We start from the raw sequence: 26,918 nt of genomic DNA, 5'->3' as shown, positions 1-26,918 counted from the left end.
TGAGTTTATCTTTGTGTACAGTGTTAGGAAGTGCTCTGATTTCATTCTTTTACATGTGCCTGTCCAGTTTCTCCAGCACCACTTATTGAAGAGGCTGTCTTTTCTCCATTGTATATTCTTGCCTCGTTTGTCAAAAATAAGGTACCCATAGGTGCATCTCACTCTTATTAATCCATTTTTCTCCTCAAGTGATATAGCAATATGTCTCTCTATGTCCAAATGCTGTTTGATTCTGAGTGAAAGTTATATATTTGGTATCGTAGGCCCTGGCTATTTGTTTTCTATTTACAAAATAACTCTTAGCCAAACCACAAAATACTTACTTTTAATAGCATATAATGTGCAGGGTACAAATCTTGAAAATGTAAAAATGATGATATAGAGGTAGAGGCTGGAATATCAGCAATTGGAAAAGAAGAAATACTGGGGCACACAAGCACACACATTTTAGTAAAAAGACAGTAGATGATCTAAGAAATGAGATTTATACTTTTTTATTTAGTGTTTCCTATATTTTTTATTCTTATGTGCATGATTTTACAAGAATAAAAATATACTTAAATGATTCTGTATAGCACATTAGAAGAACGTAACAACTTAAGGCAAATCATATAGTGAAAAACGTGGACACACACTTGTGTATAGTAGGCTTTCAGTTAGATATGTGTTATAGTGAGAGTGTGGGTTACTTTTAGAAAATGAAGGAAAGGAATTGATGCATTATTATGAAAATACATGTATTTTAAACATTTGTAAAATAAAAGATAACACAAATATAGGCAATAAACAGTCTCAAAAGTAGTTTACAAATTCATATAATAGACTCATCTGCAATGCAGGAGACCTGGGTTCAATTCCTGGGACGGGAAGATCCCCTGGAGAAGGAAATGGCAGCCCTCTCCAGTATTCTTGCCTGGAGAATCCCATGGACAGAGGAGCCTGGCAGGCTACAATCCATGGGGTCGCAAGAGTCAGACATAACTTAGCTACTTCACAACCACCACCACTATAATAGACTCACTATTTCAGAATCTGTAGATAAAGGAAATAAAATACAGTTCTTTATTTCCCGACTTAGAGGTTAACTGTGCATCATAAATGACCTGGAAATGTTGGAAAATTGGTCATAAGTGTGCCAGTTTTAAACGCTAAACGTCTTTATAAAGTCTTTTACTTATATGAAATATATACTCTCAGAAAGCATTGTAAAAACTACATTTCCCTGTGAATTTTAGAATTAGCTTGTAATTTTATTAAAAAGCAAAGCTCATAAGAATATTATTTGAAATTGCATTGAATCCGTGTATAAATTTGGGGAAGACTGACATCTTAATACTGAGTCTTCAGATCCAGGAACAAGGTTTATCTCTCCATTTATTTAGGTCTTACTTAATTTCTCTAAACTGTGCTTTGCAATTTTCAGTCTATAGGTCTTTTTTCACATCTTTTGTTAGGTTTATCCCTAGGTAATTTTTTTTATATTGTAGTAATATTTTAAAAATTCCTGTTTCTGATTTTTGACTTCTAATATATGGGGACAGAATTGATATTTGTTCATCTGTCTTGTATTTTGCAGGTTTGCTAAACTCCTTTATTAGTTCTGGTGTTTTTGTTTTTTTTTGCTGTTGTTTTTTAATAGATTCCACTGGGTCTTCTTCATAAATTATCATAGCATCCAAATAAAGAGATTTTAACTTCTTCCTTGCTAATTTGGATGTCTTTTATTTCTTCTTTTACCTGATTGCACTGATTAGTCTTTCTTTACAACATAGAAGAGAAATGATAAGAGTGGAAAACCCTTTCATGCTCCTGATCTTAGGAGGAATGTATTACATCTTTCACCAGTTGTATGATGTCAGCTGTAGGTTTTTTGGTAGATGCTCTTTAGTAGGATGAGGAGGTTCTCTTCTGTTCCTTATTTGCTGAGAGCGTTCATCAGAAAAGGATTTTGGATCTTATCAAATGCTTTTTGTAAATATCTATTGAAATTATCATACTGTTTTTCTTTTTTAGTTTGCTAACATAGTAAATTGCATATTTTTTTTATAATGTTAAGGCGACCCTACATTCCTAGAATAAATCTAACTTCGTGATATCCTTCTGTGTGTGTATGCTAAGTCACTTCAGTCATGTCCAGCTCTGTGCCACCCTGTGGACTGTAGCCTGCCAGGCTCCTCTGTCCATGGAATTCTCCAGGCAAGAATATTGGAGTGGATTGCCATGCCCTTGTCCAAGGGATCTTCCTAACCCAGGGATCGAACCCATGTCTCTTACATCTCCTGCGTTGGCAGGTGGGTTCTTTACCACTAGCACCCCCGGGAGGCCCATTATCCCTTTAATATTTTGTTAGATTAAATTTGCTACAATTTTGTTTAGTATTTTACATCTGTGTTCATGATGGATATTTTTCTGTAGTGTTTTGCTTTTGTTTTCTTATAAAAGCCTTAGCCTGATTTTTGTATCAGGATAATGCTGGCCTCATTGAATGAGTTGGAAAGTATTTTCTCTTGTTCAGTTTTCCAGAAGAGTTTGTGTGGAATTGGTATTACTTTTCTTTTAAATGTTTGTTGGAGTCATCAGTGAAGCCATCTGGTGTGGAGATTTCTTTGTAGGAAGGCTTTAAACTTCAAAATTAATTTTTTTAATGGATAGAGAACTATTCACATGTATTTTTTTTCTTGAGCGAACTTAGTTTGTGTGTTTTAGGAAGTTGTCTATTTTATCTGTTGTCAAATGTACTGACATAAAAATGTTCTTAACATTTATTACCTTTTAGTGTCTGTGATTATGTTACCTCTCTCATTCTGGATATTATTAATTTGTGTCATGGCTTTTTCCTGACCTTTCTAACAGTTTATCAATTTTATTTATTTTTTGAAAGAACCTGCTTTTGGTTTCTTTGATAAGAACCTGCTTTTGGTCTCTTTCTCTATATTTCCATTGCTTTTCATTGATCTTCTCTTTCATCTTTATTATTTCTTCTCTTCTGTCTACTCTGTGCTAATTTGCTCTTCTCATTCTAGTTCTTTAAGATAGAATATGATTTCATATTTTAAGGTGAAATTTAAGACCAATCCACAGCTCAGAGGGATGAACTTGGACAGGAAATATAAATTTGGTTTAGTCATTGTTGCTATGGTCATCGATAAGGTTGCCAACAGAGATAGGCTTGAGGGAGAAGAGACAGAATCTGAAACTAATTTTTCCTTCAATGGCGGTAAAAGATACCTAACATAACGTTGTATAATTTTAATCACTTTAACTGATTCAGTTAAAGTTCAGAGGTGTTAAGTACATTCATATTGTTGTGCAGCCATCTTTGCCATCCGTCTCAAGAACTTTTTCATCCTTCCAAACTGAAATTTGTCATTAGACAATAATTCCCTATTCTGTTTTCCTCCATCCCTGGCAACCATCATTCTACTTTCTGTCTCTATGAATTCGACCACTCTAGATACATAAGTGAAATCATATAATCCTTTTGTGTCTGGCTTCTTTCATTTAAAATAATGTCTTCAAGATTCTTCCATGTTGTAGCATGTGTCAGAATTTCATTCCTTTTAAAGGCTGAATGATATTCTACTGTATGTATATACTTTATTTTGTTTATCATTCTTCCATTGATGGACATTTGAGTTGTTTTCACCTTTTGGTTATTATGAGTAATGCTGCTGTGAACTTGATATTTAACTTTTTGAGGATCCACCAAATTGTTTTCCACAATGACTGCATCATTTTACATTGTGACCAGCAGTGCACATAGGTTCCAGTTTCTCCATGTCCTTACTAACACACATATATATGGGAATAAAGAAAATATATGTATATAAACAATAACCATCCTTATGAGTGTGAAGTGGTATCTCATTTTGGTTTTTATTTCCCTAGTGATCAATGATGTTGTGCATTTTTTTCAAGTGCTCATTGGCCACCTGTATATCTTCTTTGGAGAAATGTCTAGTCAAGTTCTTTGCCCATTTTTCATTTTGGGGTGTGTGTGTGTGTATGTATGTGTGTGTGTGTTGTAGTTGTTGAGTTGTAGGAGTTCTTTATTTATTTGGCTATTAATTCCATAAGAGATATATGATTTGCAAGTATTTTCTCCATTTTATAAGCTGCTTTTTCACTGTTTATAGTGTCTTTTCATATACAAAAGTTTTTAGTTTTAATGAAGTACAACTTTTTTTTGTCATCTCTAAGAAAACACTGCCAAACCTAGCATCATGAAGCTTTTGTTCTCTGTTTTCCTCTAAGAATTTTATAGTTTTTGCTTTTAGGTTTAGATTTTTGATTTGCTTTAACTTTTCTTTGTGGTATAAGGTAAGAATATGATCAATTTTGGAAGACTTCCCAACATTGCCTGGCCAGATAGAGGAAGGATAAGCCTGCAAACAGGGAAAAATGAACACATAACAGTGTTGCTGAGAGATCAAATTTGCAGCCATGAAATTAAAAGACGCTCAGTCCTTGGAAGAAGACCAACCTAGACAGCATGTTAAAAAGCAGAGACATTACTTTGCCAACAAAGGTCTATCTAGTCAAGGCTATGGTTTATCCAGTAGTCATGTATGGATGTGAGAATTGGACTCTAAAGAAAGCTGAGCGCTGAAGAATTGATGCTTTTGAACTGTGGTGTTGGGGAAGACTCTTGAGAGTCCCTTGGACCGCAAGGAGATCCAGCCAGTCCATCCTAAAGGAAATTAGTCCTGAATATTCATTGGAAGGACTGATATTGAAGCTGAAACTCCAGTCCTTTGGCCACCTGGTGCGAAGAGCTGATTCATTTGACAAGACCCTGATGCTGGGAAAGGTTCAAGGCGGGAGGAGAAGGAGACAACAGAGAATGAGGTGGTTGGATGGCCTCACTGACTCAATGGACATGAGTTTGAGTAAATTCCAGAAGTTGGTGAGGGACAGGGAAGTCTGGCGTGCTGCAGTCCATGGGGTCACAAAGAGTCAGACATGACTGAGCGACTGAACTGAACTGGAGAGATCAAATAAGATGAGAATCCGCCGCCCGCGCCACCCCCCCCCCCCCGCCCGTGCCCCCTCTCCCCCCGCAACTTATTACATTTAGAAACATGGAAGATACACAGGAGGAAAAGCACAGGCCATGAAAAATATACAAATGGCCAACAGACATATGAAAAGATGCTCAACATTAGTAATCATCACATAAATGCAAATCAAAACCACAAAAAAATCACCTTGCTACTGTCAGAATGGCTGTTATCAAGTCAGCAAATGGGACTTCCCTGGTGGTCCAGTAGCTGCGACTCCTCACTCCTAATGCAGAGTTCGATCGACCTGACCCCAGGTTCGGTCTCTGGTTAGGGAACTAGATCACATATGCTGCAACTAACACCCAGCACAGCCAAATAAAGAAATAAATAGTTTTTATAAAGTCACAAGTAACAAATGTTGGTGAGGATGTGGAGGAAAGGGAACCCTTATGCATTGTTGGTGGAATGTAAAGAAAACAAGAATACCACTTTAAAAAGATTTATTCACCTATGTGTTCATTGCAGCATTATTTACAAGAGCCATGATATGAAAGTAACCTAAGTGTCCATCAGTAGATGAATGGATAAAGAAATGGTGACATGTGTGTCTGTCACATGTGTGTGTGTGAATATTAGTCATAAAAAGGAATGGCATCTTGCCATTTGTGACAACCTGGAGAGACCAGGAGAGTGTTATGCTAACTGAAAGTCAGAAAGAGAAATACAAATACCAAATGATTTCACCTGTGTGTGGAATTTAAAACACAAAACAAAACATGTTTTTGAAGCTCATCCATGTTATAATGTGTCAGTATGTTATTCATTTTTGTGGTCAAATAATAGTCCATTGCATGAGTATACATTTTGTTTATCTGTTCATCAGTTGATGGACATTTGAGTTTTTTCCATTTTTAGGGTATTATGGATAATGCTTCTATGAACAGTTACATACAAGTTTTAATATGTATACCTAGGAGTGAAATCACTGGATAACTCTATGTTTAACTTTTAAATTTTTATTTTTTTCTGTTTTTTAAAATTTAGTTGCTGTACAATATTATATGTTATATGTGTACAACATAGTGATTCATAATATTTAAAGGTTATACTCCATTTATAAGAGGAACTAAAGAGCCTCTTGAGGAAAGTGAAAGAGGAGAGTGAAAAAGCTGGCTTAAAACTCAACATTCAAAAAACTAAGGTCATGGCATCCAGTCCCATCACTTCGTGGCAAGTAGATGGGAAAACAGTGGAAACAGTGACAGTCTTTACTTTCTTGGGCTTCAACATCACTGCAGATGGTGGGCTGCAGCTATGGAATTAAAAGATGCTTGCTCCTTGGCAGAAAAGCTAACAAACCTAGACAGCATATTAAAAGCAGAGATGTTACTTTGCCAACAAAGGTCTGTCTAGTCAAAGCTATGGTTTTTCCAGTCGTCATGTATGGATGTGAGAGTTGGACCATAAAGAAAGTGGAGTGCCTAAGAATTGATGCTTTTGAACTGTGGTGTTGGAGAAGATTCTTGAGCGTAAGGAAATCCAATCAGTCCATCCTAAAGGAAATCAGTCCTAAATATTCATTGGAAGGACTGATGCTGAAGCTCCAAACTTTGGCCACCTGATGTGAAGAGCTGACTCATTTGAAAAGACCCTGATGCTGGGAAAGATTGAAGGCCAGAGAAGGGGATGACAGGCTGAGATGGTTAGATGGCATCACCAACTCCATGGACATGAGTTTGAGCAAGGTTTGAGTTGGTGATGGACAGGGAAGCCTGGTGTGCTGCAGTCCATGGAGTCACAAGGAGTCAGACACGACTGAACTGAACTGACTGAATTCCATTTATAGTTACTCTAAATTATTGGCTATATTCTCTATGTTATATAGTATATCTTTGTAGCTTATTTTGTACCTAATGGTTTGTACCTCTTGTTCTCTATCACTATATTGCCCCTCTCCCTTTCCTCCTCCCCATTAGCTAGTTCTTTGTATCTGTGAGTCTGCTCTTTTGGTATATTCACTAGTTTCTTGTGTTTTTTACATTTCACATATAGATGGTATATAGATTCATGTATAGATGCTGAAGCTGAAACTCCAGTAGTTTGACCATGTAATGTGAAGAACTGACTCATTTGAAAAGACCCTCTTGCTGGGAAAGATTGAAGGCGGGAGGAGAAAAGGATGACAGAGAATGAGATGGTTGGATGACATCACCAACTCAGTGGACATGACTTTGAGTAAACTCTGGGAGTTGGTGATGGACAGGGAAGCCTGGTGTGCTGCAGTCCATGGGGTCGCAAAGAGTCAGACACGACTGAGCAACTGAACTGATACTGATAGATGGTATCACATAGTATTTGTCTTTCTCTGACTTATTTCACTTTTTAGCATAACAGCCTCCCAATCCTACATGTTGCTGCAAATGGCAAAATTTTATTCTTTTTTATGGCTGAGTTGTATTCCATTGTATGTATGTGTATGTATATGTGTGTGCTAAGTCACTTCAGTCGTGTCCGACTCTGCGATCCCATGGACTGTAGCCTGCCAGGCTCCTTTGTCCATGGAATCCTCCAGGCAAGAATGCCAAAGTGGGTTGCCGTTTCCACCTCCAGAGTATCTTCCTGACCTAGGGATTGAACCTGGGTTTCCTGCATTGCAGGCAGTTTCTTTACTGATTGAGCCACCAGGGAAGCCCCTGTGTATGTATATATATATACACATATTTGTGCTATCCATTCATCTATTGATGGAGATTTAGGTTTCTTCCATATATTGGCAATTGTAAATAATGCTGTTGTGAACATTGGGGCGCATGTATCTTTTTGAATTGGTGTTTTTTATTTTTTCCCCCAGGTATATATCTAGGAGTGGAATGGCTATGTCATATTGTAATTTGGTTTTAGTTTTTTGAAGACTTCCATACTGTTTTCCACAGGTTGAACCAATTTACTTTCTCACCAGTGGTGTAGGAGGGTTACCTTTTCTCCACATCCTTGCTAACATTCATTATTTGTGTTCTTTTTGATAATAGTCATTATTACAGGTGTGAGGTAATATTTCACAGGTGTGATTTTGATTTGCAGTTCCCTGATGATTAGTGAGCGATATTGAGCATCTTTTCATGTGCCAGTTGGCTATCTGCATTTCTTCTTTAGAAACATGTCCATTCAGTTCTTCTGTGCATTTTTTAATTTAAGCTTTTTTTATATTTAGTTATATGAGCTGTTTATATATGTTGGATACTAATCTGTTATCTGTCTTATCATTTGCAGATATCTTCTCCCATTCAGTAGGTTGTCTTTTTGGTTTCTCCATGGTTTCATTTGCTGTGCAAAAGCTTCTAAGTTTAATTAGGTCCCATTTATTTATTTTTGCTTTTGTGTTTCTTTGCTTTAGATGACTCCAAAAAATTTTTGCCGTGACTTTTGTCAAAGAGTGTTCTGCCTATGTTTTCCTCTAGGAGTTTTATAGTATCTGATCTTAAAGTCTTGAATCTATTTTGAGTTTATTTTTGTATATGGTGTTACAAGAATGTTCTAATTTCGTTCTTTTACATGTAGCTGTCCATTTTCCCCACCACCCCTTGTTGCAGAGACTGTCTTTTCTCCATTGTATGTTCTTGCCTCCTTTGTCATAGATTAACCGAGCTGAAGTATGTGGGTTCATTTCTGGGCTCTCTATCCTCTTCCATATGTTTAACTTTTTGAAGAACTGCCAATTTGTTTTGCACAGTAGCTCTACTATTTACAATCCCACCAGCAGTGTGTAAGGGTTTTGGTTTTATCTTATCTTGAAGATATGATAAAAACTTGTTATTGTCTATCTTTTTGATTATAGTCTTCTGATGGGTATGTCAAGTGGTATTTCATTGTTCAACAACATACTTTCAAGGTTTTCTTTTAACCTTTCTGATTTTAGACTTTATCTGCTAGCTTCTTCATATGGTAGGTGAGGATTTAGCTGTCTACCTCCTCTTCCCTGAAGCACACTTACCCTTCCCATTCCCCATCCTTCCTGTTCTCCAGTCAGCTCTCAAAGAGCTAGATCAGATTCATTGTTATGACTTAGTATTGTTTGTGTTGAGCCATATGGTATTATGATTACATTTTGTTTCTTTTGCTTTTTATCATGTTAAAATTTAAAATTAAAAAATTAAAATTTAAAATTATCATGTTAAAATTTAACATGATAATTTTTTTTTTTTTTCCCTTTCCTCTCATGTATCTATCATTAAGTGTTAGTCCCACAGTCGTGTCCAACTCTTTGTGACCCCATGGACTGTAGCCCTCCAGGTTCATTTGTCCATGGAATTCTCTAAGAATACCTGAGTTGGTTGCCACTTCCTACTCCAGGAGATGTTCCCAACCCAGGGATCAAACCTGGGTCTCCTAAATTGCAGGCAGATTCTTTACAATCTCAGCCACCAGGGAAGCCTCTGTATCTATAATTATTATTTCAAAAATTTTCTGTCAGTCTATCAATATTCCTCTCAAAACACTCAAACATTGGTGACTCATCAGTTCCTTTTTCTCCTGGAGCCTTCCAATGTCCTAGCCCACTTTGGAATGGTGTCTTTCTAGGGCTGTAGCATAGATGACATCTTGCAACCTTTTCTCATAGTCCTCTTGAGGATTAGTCAGACTTTTAACCTTCGAAAAGTGAAGGTGAAGTCGCTCAGTTGTGTCCAACTCTTTGCGACCCCATGGACTGAGGAGCCTACCAATTTTCCAGGCAAGAGTACTGGAGTGGGTTGCCATTTCCTTCTCCAGGGGATCTTCCCAACCCAGGGATCAAACCCGGGTCTCCCACATTGCAGGCAGACACTTTACCATCTGAGCCACCAGGGAAGCCCTTTTAACCTCTGGGTTGATCTAGATTTTTTGTCTTTTCTCTCCCACTTAACATCTCTGTTATTTTATTCTAGATCTGGAAGATTTCCTCAATTTTATCTTAACTCTTCAACTTTTACTTTGCTAAATGAAAAAGGAAAACATAATTTTCAGATTTCTTTACTATTCTTTAAATATTACTTTTGTATTTTATATATTTCATGAGTACAGTATCTTTTATATTTCTAAGGGTTTTCATGGTAATGTCTTCTGTTTCTTTCAAGTTTCTTTTTTCTCTCTTTTAGCTCCTTGCCCTTTAGAAACTTTCTTCAGATGATCCTTTGTTTGTTCACATTTAAGAGGGAGTCTGTACAAAGCTATTTGAAAGCTCTGTGTATATACCTGGGATGATTTCCAACATTATCTGACAATTTGCTGAGAGGCACTGAACTAAGTACTTTACTTATGCTATATTAACAGATCTTTACATTGGTCCTGTGAGGTTCTAATTTCATAGATGAGGAATGTCTTGAGGCTTATATGGTACAACTCAAAGGAGGGATACCCAGATCTGTCTGCCTTCATATGATTTTTAAAAAGTCTATAGTATTCTGTTTCCCTGCCTCCCTTCCAATAAATGCTTTGTGAATACCAGGAAAACTCTTGAGAACCTTAAAGTCAAATAGAAACAAGACGGGCAAATGTGATCACCCAAACACAAAACTGCAGCAATTACAGAAGTATGTTGAGAGGAGATGGTGAATATGATTATTTAGGAGGGTAGGGACCATTGTCTGAGTGATGTGCCCCCTTTTTTCCCCCCTACTAAGCTTTTTTTCAGAGAACCAGGTACATAACTTGGAAATATTAATGTTTATGTGAGTGACATGTGAGGCTTGTTTAAACAGGATGGAAAGAGAGAAGTAGTAAGTAACATGCTATATTAAAGGAAGCATCATAGATGATTTTATAAAACAAGAAAGTAGGAAGTATTATTTGGGAAGATCAGCATTACACATATGATACAGCAGTGAATGATTATAATGCTATTTTTCTCAAATATCTTGATATTAAAAATTATAAACCTCTTATCCTGTTGAATAGCACACAAAAATTATACATACACATTTGTGTGTTTTTTGGTGGCCTCTCAAAAAGTACACTTAGCTCAATTATGTCAGACTGCACTTCCTTAGTTTGATGGTACTGTTCCTAAATACTGATACTTAGGTTTTAGAATCCCTGTCAGCAGAAGTCTATATGTATCACCAGTTAAATATTTTTAATCATAAGCAATCAATCTGTGAAAATATTTTAAAGATGGTAGGAAGATGCAAAATATAATTTTTTAAAAATATTTTTGAGTGACAGAGATTTATATCTCTTATTGTTAGAACTGTCTTTTCATTTTTGCAGAAAAGAAATATATCCTGTGTATGGGTACTGGGTCTTATAGAATTTTTTCCCTATTGAATTAATTATTACAGCTTGCTAAATAACTCTTGTGAAGTAAGCATAAAGGAGTATAATTAACTGGAGCTACAGCAGTGATAGGACAATAGGAGGCAGATGTACCTACTGAAGGATAAAAATAATTACTTGCGAAATAGTTAAGTTAGAGTATTTCTGTGATAAGACAATTTTCCTCCTTTTGTTTAAATATTCGCAGCATTCCACCATGAAATGTTTAGTTATAGCTAAGAGCCCTTCCCCTAAAAGGGATAACCTCGTTATTTAGTGAAGTGCCTATTCATAGTAACATCAGGGTTAAAATATTGAGCTCTCTTTTTCTCGTTGTAAGCATATCCTGGATTCTTTGATGAGAGGATTATGTTATACTTTCTGTGTTCTAAAGACTTATGATTCTTTATTTTTAATTTAGGAAAAGCTTAAAGGAATAATTATTAGCTACTAAGTTCTGGAGGTATAACTGTCATTTATCTTTGAAAACATATATTTCATTTATATATGAAAACCAAGAGGACATAAAAAGGTTAAATTTGGTCTCAGCTCTTTACCATGTAAATTTCTACAAGATAGCAACTTTTGTTGTTATTTATGTGTGTATTTTGAATTGTCTATACTGTTGAGGAGTTACTGTAGCAGACATACCCCCAAATCCAACTGGTTTGACATAAAAGTTCATTTCTTTCTCACTTGTCAATCTAGAGGTTGATTGGCCTTCCACATGGTCATTCAGGAGCCCATACAACTTTTATCTTATGGCTCTGCCTTCCTCTGCATTCTGGAGTCCTCTCCATTCAGCTGGTGTGGAGAATGCATACTCATTTATTAGCTGAAGAAAATGGCAACCCACTCCATGCCACAAATTCTTTCCCCCACTCTTTTCTCATTTCGTTTTAAAACATGAAATACTTAACCAGTTTGAGTCATTTAAACAGTCACTGAACTATAGTGTTAGAACTAACTGAAGTTTTAGTGCAATCTCTTCATTTGATAAATTCGAGAATAGGCTCAGAGAAATTGGAGAGATATTCCTAAGATCACTAAATGCCATATCTAGGAAAAACAAGTTTCCCAATCTCCAGGGTAGTATTTATTCTTTCTCTGTTGTTTTTGATGAACCTTCTTTTACAAATTCACATCTCCTAAATTAATACAAATTGTTTACCCAGATTTCTTTCCTTTTACCATCCTCCTAAGATACTTATCCTAGAGAAAGTGGGATTTTTATTATAATTGATGTAGAATAGAATTTTGTGTGTTTAGTCACTCAGTCGTATCCAACTTTTTGAAGCCCAATGGACTGTAGCCTGACAGGCTTTTCTGTCCATGTAATTTTCCATGCAAGAATACTGGAATGGGTTGCCTTTTCTTACTCCAGGGGATCTTCCCAACCCAGGGATTGAACTGATGTCTCTTGTGTCTCCTGCATTGACAGGCAGGTTCCTTACCACTAGTGATCTGAAAAGCATTTGTCATGTTGTTATTATTGGGTGCTAGAGTGGAGCACCATATTGACTGCAGGTTCAAGGAAGAATGCCCCAGGAATTGGAGAGGCAAAGGAGGGGAGGATGTCAGAGTCAAGTAGGGTGTATTTCAAAATTTTGCCGTGGAACTCATAGGCAGTGTGTCCGTGTGTACATTTTATGTGTATGTATATAAAATATTCATATATATAAATACCAATATATGAATATATGCATGTGTGTTTATATGTCTGTATATGTATTATGTGCAGGGCTACCTGGTCACTTAGGGAATGGGGTAGAAATTTTAAATATTTGATTGTTGAATTCTCTCTAAAACAGGGCTATATCAGGTTGTCCTGACTTTTCTGATAGAAAGTTGTATAATTATAGTCTCTTTGGTAGTTGGATAAAACTCTCACAGTTGCTCTATCCCTGGCCTCTTGTGAGCACATAAGTAAATATTTAATGGTTCTTTTCTAGTAGAGCATAGATTCTTAAAATATTAATTGTGGTCAAGCAGTTGTGTGGTTATTGGTATTTTCTGTAAGAATAGCAACTCACAGCACAGCTCTTTACTTTGTCCCTGATAATGTAAAGGGGAGCTGATTTCTAGTGTGTGTGTGTGTGTTAGTTGCTCAGTCATCTCTGACTCTTTGCGTCCCAATGGACTGTAGCCCACCAGGCTCCTCTGTCCATGGAATTCTCCAGGCAAGAATACTGGAGTGGGTTGCCATTCCTTTCTCCAGGGGAGATTTCTAGTGAAGACATTTTAAAAATTGGACATAACTTGGAATCACAAAAAAGTTTATCCATCTGTGGGAGGATTCTCAAATAAGTAGCTAATGTTCTATTTACATTCTTGGGACTTCAGACATGTAGGTTAGGAGACCACCCTTCCTGACTTTCTAATTTTACAGTAAGAGGCTTCCATATTCTGAAACATGAGATCAGAATGGGTGGAGGAGAGGAAGGTGCTGAGAGGCCAGGTTGGAAGGAGGCAGCAAGCAGTGCAGGTAGCACTAGGATATTGGGAAGCGGGTGGGGGTCACCCTTGTTGCCATCATAGCATCACAACGCCTCACTATTTCAAATCAGGAGTGTGGGGATTGCTTACCACTGTCCCTGCAAAAGAATGGTTTTCGACCTTAGCTGGACATAATAATCAACTGTGAAGTTTTTAAAAGTCTGCCTACCAGGCCATTTAAATGTGATTCTCTAATGGTGGAACCTAGATATCAATATTTTTAAAAAACTTCCCAAGAGGTTCCAGTGTGCATACAAGGTGAAGATGCCTGCAAAGCTCAAATAAGCTACGGAGAGAATGTATTACATAGCTACTGACTTTACTTGGACCTCATCAATTGTAATTAACCAACTGGAATTCCTGGATGAAATGTAAGTTTCATTTAGTAGTGAATAGAGTAGTGAATAGAGCCTCAACCTTGTACCAGATTCTTATTAGTTGCTAGAAATAGAAAAATAAATAAGATATGGTTGATAAAGGAATGCAATCTAGTGGAGGAGATAGAAATAATAACAAATAATGTAATAGAAAGCATGAAGTGAAAAAGAGAAAACTGTTAGTCACTCAGTTGTGTCCAACTCTTTGCAAACCCTTGGACAGTAGTCTACTAGGCTCCTCTGTCATTGGAATTCTCCAGGCAAGAATATTGGAGTGGGTGGTGGTTGTACTGTTGTTCACTCAGCCATGTCCAACTCTTTAAGACCCTATGGACTGCAGCACACAAGGCTTCTCTGTCCTTCACTGTCTCCCGAAATTTGCTCAAACTCATGTCCATTGAGTCAGTGATGTTATCTAACCATCCACCCGTGCTGCCCACTTCTTTGCCCTCAGTCTTTCCCAGCGTCAGGGTCTTTTTCAATGAATCAGCTCTTTGCAGTGCAGTTCAGTTCAGTTGCTCAGTCTTGCCCAACTCTTTGCAACCCCATGGACTGCAGCACACCAGGCTTCCCTGTCCATCACCAACTCCCAGAGCCTACTCAATGTCTGTTGCATCAGTGATGCCCTTCAACCATCTCATTCTGTCGTCTCCTTCTCCTCCTGCCTCCAATCTTTCCCAGCATCAGGGTCTTTTCCAATAAGTCAGTTCTTCGCATCAGGTCGCCAAAGTATTGGAGTTTCAGCTTCAGCATCAGTCCTTCCCAATGAATATTCAGGGTTGATTTCCTCTAGGATTGACTGGTTTGATCTCCTCCCTGTCCAGGGGACTCTCAAGAGACTTTTCCAGCACCACAATTCGAAAGCATCAGTTCTTTGGTACTCAGCCTTTTTTAAAGTCCAACTCTCACACCTGTATACGACTACTGGAAAAACCATAGCTTTGACTATATGGGCCTTTGTTGGCAAAGTGATGTCTCTGCTTTTTAATATGCTGTCTAGGTTTGCTATAGCTTTTCTTCCGAGAAGCAAACATCTGTTAATTTCCTGGCTGTAGTGACTGTCCACAGTGATTTTGGAGCCCAAGAGAATAGATTGTCACTGTTTCCATTTTTTCCTCATCTATTTGCCATAAAGTGATGGGACCGATGATGCTATGAGCCTAATTTTTTGAATGTTGAGTTTTAAGCCAGCTTTTTCACTCTTCCCTTTCAGCCTCATCAAGAAGCTCTTTAGTTCCTGCCATTAGAGTGATATCATCTGCTTATGATTTTGAATTACTGGAGTGTGTAGCCATTCCCTTCTCCAGGGGATCTTCCTAACCCAGGAATTGAACCTTGGTTTCCTGCATTGCAGGCAGATTCTTTACCATCTGAGCCACCAGGGAAGCCCATAATACAGGGCATATAGCATATGAAAATAGAGGTGTTTAGAGTGTTAATGGAAATACGGGTAGAAGCAGCAATTAACTTTGCCTGAGGTTGAGGATATGGGTTAAAGTGGGAATGAAATGAGAAACGGTCAGGTTTTCATAGAGAAAGTGATGAATTAAGCATTTATCAGATAGAAAAGGAGAAAAAAGAGGAGGTTAAAGAAAAAAAAGATTTTAACATGCAAAGATGGGAAGAGATTGAATAAATGTTCAGGGATTGGTTGGAAGGCAAGATGCCTTTGAGGTATTTGTAGGTTTTGCGGTTAGAAAATCAGAGTCAGGTGATGAGGTGCCTTATAAACCACAGTCAGGAATATGGATGCTATCTTGCATGCTGTGATGTTGAAGGGTCAAGTATATACAGGGACTAAGTAGATCATCTGAAGAATGAAGCTGGTCAGGTGCAAAGAAGTTGATAGTGTTGGAGGCTTTAGTAATCTGGATAGCATGGAACTTGTTTGAAGGCATTTAGGTAGAAATTTTTTAAAATATTTATTTATTTAGGTTGAGTTAGATCTTCATTGTGGCATGCTTGTGGGTTCTAGTTCCCCCACCAGGGACTGAACCTGAGTCCTTTGCATTGGTAGCATGGAGTTTTATCTGCTGGACCACCAGGAAAGTCCCAAGAAATGTTTTCTAAAGTTTAATTTAAGCTTAAAATAAGGGAATACTATTTAGGTCAAATCTGTCAAATTCAACTTTCAAGTGCCAGTTTGTCATACCTTCAGTATAAGAGCCCTGTTAGAATAGTAAAAAATAAAATAAAATAAGTAAGACTTTTGTAGCAATTCTAAAGTAGTATTGCAGAAGTATAATTAAAAGTTGAGGTTGGGCTGGAGATGTGGAGGTGAGAACATAATGGAAAGATTAGTGTAGTAATCTTGGTAAAGTGTCCCAGCAAGCCACCAATGCTTTCAAACAAGGTAGCTTACACTGTTTGCTTACTCAGTCCCTTTACTGTTAAGCTGCCAACATTGATCCATACCCTCGGCCCAACTCTATTATCATGTTGCCATATGTACCCCACCACCCATCTCCATGTCTTTGTCCTATTCTGTTTCTCTCTGTGTTAAACACAGTTTTGTTTCTCCATTGGTTCATATCCTTAGATGAACACTGATGTTTCATGGAAACTTTCTTCTATTTCATCTGTAATTTAGAACTTCTGCATCTGGCTGCTGCTCCCAGCATCTCAGGTTGGAAAGACCTATGTTTCAGTCTTGTTTCTGCTAGAACTTTTGATGAGTTTTTTTTTTTTACCTTTTCCAGAATATGGTTGTGGTGGTTTAGTGGCTCAGTCATGTCCAACTCTTTGCGACCCCATGGACTTTAGCCCGCCAGGCTTCTCTGTTCATGGGATTTCTCAGGCAAGCATACTGGAGTGGGTTGCCATTTCCTTCTCCGGGGGATCTTCCCAAAGATGAAACCCACATCTCCCGCATTGTAGGCAGTTTCTTGCATTGTAGGCAGATTCTTTACCATTGTGCCACTAGGAAAACCCAGTGTACCCTGGGCTTCTTGCCAGAATGTACTTGCCTATTTTTCAGTATTATTTTCATGAAGATAGTTGAGATGATTGATTATAAAAAGGTTTTGAAAATCATAAGCATTGTTTATAAGATACGGATATGCAAAAGTAGTGTAAACCACAGATTTAAATTATTTTGGAAATATTTTTATGCTTATTTTCTCTAAATTAAAGTGATAATGTGTTGGAAATATAGTTTTAGATGAGAGAGATGAGTGTGCTTTTCTTTTTAAAATAGTCTATTTTACTTGGTTTGTCCCAGTGAATTTACTTGGCAAAGTATTTTTAGAAAAACATGTGGATGAAGTATTAGTCATTTAAATTAGATCATATGTATATTCTGCATCTACGATATTTGAATAATTTATAGAGCTTTATAGTTAGTGTAACCACTCCATGTAACCTAAAGCAGGTGACATTTTTGTTCTTTTAAAGGTGCTAAAACTAAATTTTATTGATTTAAGATAAATTTTACTTAATCTTTCCTGTTTGGCAGGCAACCAGATAAACTGGTGGTAGTTTGGACAAGAAGAAGCCGAAGGAAGTCTTCCAAGGTTTGTCTGTTTTCTCAATTTCTTACCCAAATGTTGAATGTAACTTTTGGTCAAATTATTGAGCTTCTCTGGCCTCAGTGAAGAATATTTTTAAATGTTTTTTTGATATTTTGGGTTATTCTTATAATCTGCTTTACTAAAATGATTGATTAGGTCCTGTATGTAATCTTGGTATTATAGTTCTAAACAGGAGCCAGATACCTGAGTTTTGATTTTGGATTTGGTGGCCTTAAATAACATAATAGTTATTTAACTTCTTTGTGCTAGGATATCATGAACTAATGAGTAAATAAAGATCACTTAAAAATTATATCTAGAATTACTTTATTCAGATTCTAAGAAGATGGAGTTAGGGCACACATAATTAATAATGAGTTATCTGAGTCCATTTGCTAGGTTACAGAAGAGAAGGAGTTGGATTTTTCAGAGGTTTTAATCTTTTGTTCTTATGGCTTTGTGGAGGAGTGGAGCAGAATTTTTAAATGTTCAATAACAATTTTAGATATTTTTAAAATTCCAGTCTACAGAAAAGTAAGATTGAGCATGTATTTATAGGCACACAATAATTACAAGCAGGTTTATTGAATGTTGGTTTCTATGTAAGTAGATTTATGTAAGGAGAAGGCAATGGCACCCCACTCCAGTACTCTTGCCTGGAAAATCCCATGGACGGAGGAGCCTGGTAGGCTGCAGTCCATGGGGTCGCTAAGAGTCGGACACGACTGAGCGACTTCACTTTCACTTTTCACTTTTATGCACTGGAGAAGGAAATGGCAACCCACTCCAGTGTTCTTGCCTGGAGAATCCCAGGGACAGGGGAGCCTGGTGGGCTGCCGTCTATGGGGTCGCACACGACTGAAGCGACTCAGCAGCAGCAGCAGCAGCAGATTTATGTAAAGAAAAAATTCATTTATTTTACCTGAAATTAAATTTTAATTAAATTTCATAATTAAAAAATTTGTGAATACTGGTAGTGAATTTTTTTCTTTGCTGAGTATTATTCCATCATGTGAATGTACTGCAGTTTGATTATACATCTGTTGATGAAAGTATGGTTTGTTTCCAGTGAGTATTCTGAATATTCACTATTGTGACTAAGTTTCTTTTAAACATTACTATACAAGTATTTTGGAGCACAAATATTTTCTCTTGCACAAATAACTAGGAGTAGAATCACTGGGCAATAGGGTAGGTACATTTTTAACTTTCAGTGTACCCCACCAGCAATAGAGAAAAGGTCCAGTTGCTTTACCTAGTGAATAGCATCTTCTCCAAAGCATACATATGTTTGGAGACAGGGTATTTTGGATCTATAATATTTTCTTATCTATTTATGTATGAGAAAGGGTTCTGAAAATAGACTTGGGGTCTTCTATCATTTTTTTCTGAGTGGGTCTTAAGCTTTTATGGAAAGGAACAATAATATATCATCCAGTAAGTATGATAGTGGAATCTGACTATACTATAAACGTTAGACCCTAAATGTTTTTAGCTGTCAACAGAAAGTGATTTCCCTCTTGTAGTAACTATATACCAATTGTTTTCTTAAAACATTATGAAACGTAATGAAATGCTTTAGATCAGAAGTCAATTCAGAATATTCATAGTTGAAGTTAAGTATACTTTTAATTGCATTTTCAAAGTCAGATAACTTTTAGGTCCAGATTCTTTTTCTCATCATATTAAATATTGATTGACTATAAATGATGAAATGCAAACATATGAGGTACAGGTTGATTTTTCTCAGAATACAATATTTTCCAGAAGGAACTATTTCTTATTGGACTTATTTTCCAGTTGTGATGCTCCTAATATTTCAGATCCCTTCTGGATATTTTAGAATCATTATATAATTCTCTTGAAACATTATAGATGTACTTTTGAAAAGTTATGAGAACTCACAATGTATTAAGCTTATAAGGTTCTTATTTAATCACTCTAGTGATGTCCAGCTCTTTGGGACCCCATGGACTGTAGCCCCACAGGTTCCTCTGTCCATGGGATTTCCCAGGCAAGAGTACTAGAGTGGTTTGCCATTTTCCTTCTCCAGGAGATCTTCCTGACCCAGGGATCAAATTCGAGTCTCCTGCATTTCAGGTGGCTTCTTTACCACTGAGCCATCAGGGAAGCCCATATGCTATAATAAGCTTACAGGATTCCCTGATGGCTCAGTGGTGAAGAATCTGCCTGAAATTTACATAATATATTCATGTATGTGTGAAATGCTGTTTTATACATTGTATACAACAGCAGAATAAGGATGCAAAAACCAGTTCCAGGAGCTATAAAAGAAATAATTATGATATTATGTAAAAATTAAACAAATTACTTTTTAAAAAAACTTTGAGGAGCTTGAGATCCATGACATTTTGGAATTCTTTAAAAAAAACGAGAAAAGCTAGCTTGTCCTGAGCTATTGTTTTTTAAAATTAACTATCAGTTATATTAAATCCAAAGAGTAGAACCATTGTTTTCATCTGAAACACTCTTCTGTTTCTGACATTTTTCCTTTGAAATACACATTATTTGCTGCTAAGTCCCATTGAAATCACTTACAGGGAAAATAGATCTCTATAACCATTGGGCAGAAAATAGTCTGGTTTTTACTTTAGGTTTGTTTCTGGAAGGAGTTTGAACTATACAGTAATTCATTCTCTTTGGTCTTGTGTATAACTTACTATTTATCTTGCCTGTTTCTGAATATATCTACCTTTTAAAAATTATTTTATTGAAGTATGATTGGTTATCTACCCTTTTTATATTGGTGGATTGAAACTTATAACTGATATCCAGATAACAGATTAGACAGTATAATGATAAGGCACATTGCCTTATTTGATTTAAAGTTTAGTTCTCAGTGTTTTGCTCACTTTCTTTGGATACATGTCTATTTTTGTAATTAAATATAAAAAGAACCCATTGCAGAATCATTTTTTATTGACAAAATAATTACAAAATAATTACCATGAGTAATTATCACAATAGGCAGTTTTCCTACCTCTTATCTTCAAGTCATGGCATTTATAGCAAAGATATTTTCAGGCAGTAGTTGAATTGTATATGCTTAAATATATTATTTTTCAGCATAGTGTTGGACAAAGGAAGCAGGAAAATTGTAATAGACAAAAGTTATGGCAGGGTAGTCTTTTGCCTTAAACCTAGTTTTCAAACTAGGAATTTAAAGTCACAAAGAGATGGAAGAATTCCAAAGGGAAAGAAGAGCTTGAAAGTCCTCACCAGCTTTTGGATGGCATTACCACTTCTACCTCCTTGCTATAAGCTGTGTTTTTGTTGTAATTATTTTAAACTTTTTATTTTGTATTGAAGTATGGCTGATTAAAAGACGCTTACTCCTTGGAAGGAAAGTTATTACCAACCTGGATAGCATATTAAAAAGCAGAGACATTACTTTGCCAACAAAGGTCCATCTAGTCAAAGCAATGGTTTTTGCAGTAGTTATGTATGGATGTGAAAGTTGGACAGTGAAGAAAAGCTGAGCGCCAAAGAATTGATGCTTTTGAACTGTGGTGTTGGAGAAGACTCTTGAGAGTCCCTTGGACTGCAAGGAGATCCAACCAGTCCATCCTAAAGGACATCAGTCCTTGGTGTTCATTGGAAGGACTGATTGAAGCTGAAACTCCAATACTTTGGCCACCTTGTGAAGAGTTGACTCATTGGAAAAGACCCTAATGCTGGGAAGGATTGGGGGCAGGAGGAGAAGGGAACGACAGAGGATGAAATGGCTGGATGGCATCACCGACTCGATGGACATGGGTTTGGGTAGACTCCGGGAGTTGGTGATGGACAGGGAGGCCTGGCGTGCTATGATTCATGGGGTTGCAAAGAGTCGGACACAACTGAGTGACTGAACTGAACTGATAGCTGATTAACAATGTTATGATAGTTTCAAGTGGACAGCAAAGGGACCCAGTCATACATATACATGTATCCATTCTCTCCCAGACTCCCCTCCCATCAAGACTGCCACATAACATTGAGCAGTGTTCCTTGTGGTATATATATTAAGTCCTTGTTGGCTATCCATTTTTAACATAGCAGCGTGCACCTGTATAGCTTTTAGCAACATGCTGTGGTATCATGAAGGGATGGGTGTAGTGGTAGATCTTTGACTAAGACCATGATGTGGACAGCTCTAAGACAACTTTACATGTGACATCCTAAACATATGGGTAGATGAAGTTTTATAAATTGAAAATCATTAATTTAAAAACTAAATGACAGTTATATATATTCAGTGAAATATTTCAGAAGTAACAAGTGAATATTTAGTTCCATATTAGGTTTTTTAGTTCCATATCTGTATTTAGTTCCATATTAGGTTCAGGTCTTTTACATAAGGTATGATATGAAATAATTTGAAAATAAGACATCTTATAGAGTCAATAGTCAAAATTGGTAAATGTTACCTTTTCCCTAGGTCTGCCTTTGTAAAGGATCTCTCATATGATTAAAAGGTGAAACAATTTATATGAGTGGGACTGAATATGGCTTCATCCTTTCTACCATTAACTGTACTAGGATGCTGGCAAATGATTAAATAACCTGCCTTTCTGGACTATATTAAGGAACTTAATAGCTGTGTGTTTTATACTGAATTATTTTCTAGGGAAATCCTTTCTATTACTCTGATTAAAAACTGATCCAGGATTCCTGTAGTGCTGATGATTGCCAACATGAGGTACTTTTTAAAAATAAAGTTCCTAAGAACCTAAATTACTGTCTCCATGGATCTGTACAATTAGGTATTTAGTACCACAACTATTTTTAGTTGCCTATTAGACTTTTCATTCTTTTTCTAATATATAATAATTAGCTGACGTTATGAAGCTTACATTGTCAGATACTAAGCTGGACTAATTGATACTGTTACTGTGTCCTAACATAGCTAGTTTGTACAGTCACTAAAAAGACATCAGAAAGCCAGAGCTCTGACTTAGGTGGACCTTTTCTCTGACTGGGGAGAGTTGCTGGATAGAATGGCGGCATACCAGCAACTTGGGAACTAGCACCCTTCTATCTCTCTTTATTTAGTTTGTTAAGCAGATAGTAGTTTTGTTTGTTCAGCAGTCTAATTACCATTTCCGGATCCTAGACTGAGAACTGAAAGAGGTCATTTAGAGGACCAGCATTAGGTAATTACCTAATATCACCGTCTTCTAATTCTGCCCAGTTAGACCAACAGTCTCCACATTGCCTGCTTTTCACACTTTTGATCTCTGTCTCATGCATATAAATGTTAAGACCTTAGGGATTGAAGACTATTTTCTTGACTACTGTGTGAATCAGAAATAGAGCTAGCTGTGATGTTGGTTGGGTGAAGAACCCTGAACTTGAAAATCATGGAGCTGGTTCTCTTACAGATTATTATTATGGGTTCAGGCAAGCCATTTACTGTTTATTGCTTCAGTTTCATTATCTGGACCTGATTAGATCTCCTAAGGATATTTTTAGGTCTAAAATTCTTTGATGTTACTTTTTAAAATTCAGAATTGTTCAAATACTATCTTTTCTACTGTAACTAATAAGAAAAATTCAATTATTATAGTCTTTTTCAATGTATGGGGAGACTATGAAAATATATTTATGGGAAGTTTGAAGAGACTAGAGAAATAGCTTGATCTATCGTTAGAGTACATGAGAATTACAGTTGTCACAGATCTTCAGAATTAAGTATGTAGACCATATAGAGAGGAGTTCTAATTAGAGATTATCTAAGATGGCAGCAATTTACTTTTCAAAATTCAGATTATTTACTCTGTGGAATTGTGTTCTAGGACTGTAAACAGGCATAGAAATAAGGCAGGGGAATAGAAGAATCTCTAGAAATGTTTTTTAATCAACAAAACTCCATTCTTTACCATTGGCTCTGGTGTGCTAGGTCTCTATTTTTTATTGAAGTATAGTTGACTTACAGTATTCTGCTGGTGTTTTAACCAACAAGATATGATAAGATTTACATGGATGTAAGTTTCTGTGATCTTGATCACTTCTCAGTTCCACTTCCTGGATTCAAATCCAGTCTCTGCCACTTACTTGCTGTGTGGTCTTGGTCAAATCTGTGTCTCAGTGTCCTCAGATATCCTCTCAGCATCCTCTCAGATGTGTTAAATCTGCTCCCTGACATGTGTCTGCACTCAAGTACTCTAACTTCTTTTCTATTATTACAGAAGAATGATCTGTGCTCCCAGCACAAGCCAGTCTGTCTCCTTTCGTACTGTTAAAGACATTACTCTAGCAATTATTTCTGTTCTGCATCATTAAAATTTCCCTTTCAACTGAGTGTTTCCCATCACCCTAAAAATACTTCTCTCTTACTTAAAAAATTCTGGTCTGACAATATTTCTTGTACTAGCACTAACCTATTTCTCTCTTTCTCTTTCAGCAGAATAGCGCAGAGAAGTTGAATGTGCTTGCTAGCTTCAGTGTCTTTCTTCCTATTCTTTCTTGAACCCATGCTGATCCAGTCAGGTGTTTACCCTTACCACTCCACTGAAACGGCTCTTGTGAAGTCAGTAATGGCTTTGGCTTTGTTAAATCCAGGGGTCATTTTCCAGACCTCATCCTCTTGACCTGTCACCAAGATTTGGCACAGATAATTGTTCGTGTCTCCTTAAAATATTTTCTCCACTAGACTTTCATAATAACCACTTGCCTCTGGTTTTCCTTCTACTTACTGACCTTTCCTTACTGATTCCTCCTCGTTTCCTGGACCTGTTGTTGTTGTGCTCCAAAGTTCAGTTCTTGAACCTTTATTCTCTCCCTCTCTGTCTCTTTCCCTTCCTCCCTCCTGTCGCTCCCTTCGGACTACATCTATCCTTAAGCTTTAAGTATCACTTGTATGCTGATGATTCCCAAATTTATAACTCCAGGCAGGTATGTCCAGCTGCCTAGTTAAACAGCTACACTTGAGTATCTAATAGGCACCTTAGATTTAATGTGTATAAAATCAAGTTCCTAATCTGATTTTCCAAACCTGATCCTTCTGCAGTTTTATCTTGCTATCTATTGATAGCAGTTCCTGTTTTGTACTTGCTCAAGGGCAAAAGCCATACAGTCATCCTTGGCTACTTTCTTTCATACAGTCAGACAGAAAATCTTATTGATTCTGTCTTGAAAATAAAAAAAATATGGAATCTGATCACTTCATACCGCTTTTATACCACCCTAAGCCAAGTCACCATCACCTCTCCTTGGGATTATTGCGTAGCTTCTTTATTGCCTCCCTGTTTCCTCTCTTACATCTGGTTGTGGTTGTTGTTCAGTCACTCAGTCGTGTCTGGCTCTTTGCGACTCCATGGACTGCAGCACGCCAGGCTTCCCTGTCCTTCACTGTTCCTCCTGGAGTTTGCTCAAACATCTGGAGTCTATTCTAAATAGATTTGCTAGAGCTAAAAAAAAAACGCAACTTGTATCGTCATTCTTCTGTTAAAATCCTCCAGTGGCTTCTCATCTCTCTCAGATTACAAGCCAGAATCTTTGGATGGCCTGCCCAAACCTTGTATGACGGGGCCTTCCGTGATATCCCTAGTCTTGTCTTCTGCTATTCTTCTCTTTAACCACTCTGCCCCAGCCACATTGGCCTTGTTATTATCTAACTCCCTCAGCACCTTTCCAATTGCTGGTCCATCTCCTTAGAAAACTCTTCCCGTGTTTAAGTTATCTGATTCACCTGCTTATGGTCTGCTCTTGTCACCTCAAGGCTACTTTTCTCTGATTTGTTGTTGTTGTTTAGTCGCTCAAGCTGTGTCCAACTCTTTGCAATCCCATGGACTACAGCATGGCAGGCTTCCGTGTACTTCATTGTCTCCTGGAGTTTGCTCAGACTCATGGAGTCGATGATGCCATCCAATATCTCATCCTCTGTCACCCCCTTCTCCTCCTGCTCTCACTCTTTCTCAGCATTGAGGTCTTTTCCAGTGAGTCAGCTATTCGCATCAGGTGGTCAAAGTATTAGAGCTTCAGCTTCAGCATCAGTCCTTCCAATAAATATTCAGGGTTGATTTCCTTTAAGATTGACTAGTTTGATCTTGCTGTCCAGGGGACTCTCAAGAGTATACTCCCGCACCACAGTTTGAAGGCATCAATTCTTTGGCGCTCAGCCTTTTCTTATTGTCCAGCTCTCATATCCATACATGACTACTGGAAAAACCATAGCTTTGACTAAATGGACCTTTGTAGGCAAAGTAATGTCTCTGCTTTTTAAAATGCTGTCTAGGTTTGTCATTGCTTTTCTTCCAAGCAACAAGCATCTTTTAATTTCATGGCAGCAGTCACTGTCCACAGTGATTTTGGAGTCCAAGGAAATAAAGTCTGTCACTATTTCCATTGTTTCCCCATCTATTTGAATTTACTTTTAAGTTCTGAGATCACAAAGTAATTTTTAAAGTATTTATCCTGATAAGATTTTCCTTAAATTTGAAATAGCTTTTGAAAATATGAGGCATCTCATTTTTCTATCTTCGTGTGTGTGTGTATGTAGGAGAGGGTAAATGTTTCTTTACAGATAGTAATCTGTAGCTTACGTGTGATATAACTGTCATAAAAGTGTTAGTTGCTTAGTTGCGTCCAACTATTTGCAACCCTATGTACTGTAGCCCACTAGGCTCCTCTCTCCATGAAATTCTCCAGGCAAGAATACTGGAGTAGGTTGCTATTTCCTCCTCTAGGAGATCTTGCTGACCAAGGGATTGAACCCAGGTCTCCTGCGCTGCAGACAGATTCTTTATCTTCTGAGCCACCAACTGTCATGGCCCAAGTTTGATGCTTGAAAAGTTCTATTTGACTAATCATTTTTGTTTTAGGGAGAGAGATCTAATGGATAGTTAAATAGGGTCAATATATCTTTGCAGATTATTAATATTGCATTTTCTGTACTTCAAGTTGAACTTTTTTTTTTTTTTTGGTAGGCTCATAGCTGGCAGCCTGGAATAAAAAATCCATACCGTGGTGTTGTCGTATGGCCTGTTCCTGAAAACATTGAAATCACTGTGACACTTTTTAAGGTAAGTTCCATTTTTATAGGTTATAGGATTTACTGTGCAATCATTGTTATAAATGATGGAATATTTCAGTATTCATTGTTCTACACACTTGAGTCCTTAATGAGCAGTAAGGACCTTAATAGGCATTATTTTTAGAGATACAGTAATTTATAACAATGCAAGGTTTTCATGGTATATAAAGTCCAAATAATTTGAGAGTCTTTTTGAACTTATTCCAGT

General features: G+C 37.1%; 1 protein-coding gene across 4 annotated transcripts in view; it reads left to right on the top strand.

Moving 5' to 3' along the window:
- Positions 1-26,918, top strand: part of EHBP1 (EH domain binding protein 1) — a 339,975-nt gene that overhangs the window by 30,505 nt on the left and 282,552 nt on the right. For all 4 annotated transcript variants that reach the window (XM_061155211.1, XM_061155209.1, XM_061155210.1 and 1 more), the window contains exons 3-4: positions 17,619-17,676; positions 26,604-26,699. In XM_061155211.1, coding sequence (XP_061011194.1) covers positions 17,619-17,676; positions 26,604-26,699 — 154 coding nt within the window. The remainder of the gene's footprint in view (positions 1-17,618; positions 17,677-26,603; positions 26,700-26,918) is intronic.

This window comes from Dama dama, chromosome 11 (assembly GCF_033118175.1).
Source record: "Dama dama isolate Ldn47 chromosome 11, ASM3311817v1, whole genome shotgun sequence".
Classification (NCBI taxonomy): domain Eukaryota; kingdom Metazoa; phylum Chordata; class Mammalia; order Artiodactyla; family Cervidae; genus Dama; species Dama dama.
Note: the sequence above shows the minus strand (reverse complement) of the source record. Positions and strands in the feature narration are given on the sequence as shown.